Source organism: Terrapene carolina, unplaced genomic scaffold (genome assembly GCF_002925995.2).
Source record: "Terrapene carolina triunguis isolate 2854851 unplaced genomic scaffold, T_m_triunguis-2.0 Scaffold22245, whole genome shotgun sequence".
Classification (NCBI taxonomy): Eukaryota; Metazoa; Chordata; order Testudines; family Emydidae; genus Terrapene; species Terrapene triunguis.
This window is the reverse complement of record NW_020686596.1, coordinates 1-1,313: the sequence shown is the minus strand read 5'-3', so window position 1 is coordinate 1,313 and position 1,313 is coordinate 1. Positions and strand designations below refer to the sequence as shown.

At 69.0% G+C, this 1,313-nt stretch overlaps 1 protein-coding gene across 1 annotated transcript; it reads left to right on the top strand.

Annotated features, from left to right (window-relative positions):
* Positions 1 to 3: 3 nt before the first annotated feature.
* On the top strand, positions 4 to 1,282 carry LOC113408701 (valine--tRNA ligase-like; the record flags this gene model as incomplete). Its single annotated transcript, XM_026662079.1, has 4 exons — positions 4 to 101; positions 291 to 455; positions 582 to 663; positions 1,163 to 1,282. Coding segments are annotated over 4 exons (465 nt in total), but the record flags the coding sequence as incomplete, so codon positions are not given.
* Between the last annotated feature and the right edge of the window lie 31 nt (positions 1,283 to 1,313).

The following is a 1,313-nucleotide window of genomic DNA, read 5'->3' as shown; positions in this document are numbered from 1 at the left end:
AAAGGGCTCTTCATGATGTGCATCCCGCCCCCCAACGTCACCGGCTCGCTGCACCTGGGCCACGCGCTCACCAACGCCATCCAGGACGCCCTGACCCGCTGGTGAGACGCCCCCCACGCCTGCCCTGCAGCCCCCGGCCCCCCCAGCCCCGCCCGTGCCCCCCCCCCCCTCCCCCGCAGCCCCCTCCACCCCCCCCAGCTCTGCCCGTGCCCCTCATTCCTGACCCGCAGCCCCCTGGGCTCCCCCCAGCTCTGCCAGTGCCCCTCACCGTGGCTGTGGTGTCCCGGCAGGCACCGGATGCGCGGCGAGACCACGCTGTGGAACCCGGGCTGCGACCACGCCGGCATCGCCACGCAGGTGGTGGTGGAGAAGAAGCTGTGGCGGGAGCGGGGGCAGACGCGGCACGACCTGGGCCGGGAGGCGTTCGTCCGCGAGGTCTGGAAATGGAAGAACGAGTGAGTGCCGGGATCGGGGTGTCCCCACCCCCAGCACAGCCCCCTATCGCTGCCTCGGCTGCCAGGGAGAGCCCCTGCAGCACGGCGCCCCCAGCGCCGCCCTGATTCTCCTCCGTCTCCCCACAGGAAGGGCGACAGGATCTATCATCAGCTCAAGAAGCTCGGCTCGTCCATGGACTGGGATAGAGCCTGCTTCACCATGGACCCGGTACGCTCTGCCGTGCGCCGTGGGGCCTTCCCCTCTAGGGGGCACCGGCTCCCGTCCGGCCCCAGGGCGGAGACTGGCTGGCTCAGGGGGGCGGGGAATGGGGCAGGGGCCTGTCCCCTCTAGTGGGCACCGGCTCCCATCCGGCCCCAGGGCAGGGACTGACTAGGTCGGAGGGGTGGGGAATGGGACCCAGGAAATGTGTCCTCTAGGGGGCGCCAGCTCCCATCTGGCCCTGGAGGTGGGTCCATGCAGGTTCTATCACCTCCCCCCCCCGCCTTTCCCCAGTTCTGCCCTGTGCAGTGGTGTGCCCCCGCCTCCAATGCAGAGAATATCCCTTGATCCCCATCCCAGTCAGAACCGGCCCTGTGGGAACTTGCTTCGCACGTAGGAGAATCTCCCTCCCTGGGTAGCAGTGCGGGGCGCAGGACACGGGGATGTGTGGTCCGACGTCTCTCCGGCAGGGAACCGGGATCTCACCTCTCCTCTCGCTGCTCCGCAGAAACTGTCCTACGCTGTTCAGGAAGCCTTCGTCCGGCTGCACGAGGAGGGGGTGATCTACCGCAGCAAACGTCTGGTCAACTGGTCCTGCACCCTGCACTCTGCCATCTCCGACATCGAGGTGTGTGGGGGGAGCTGGAGCTGCCGGGGGG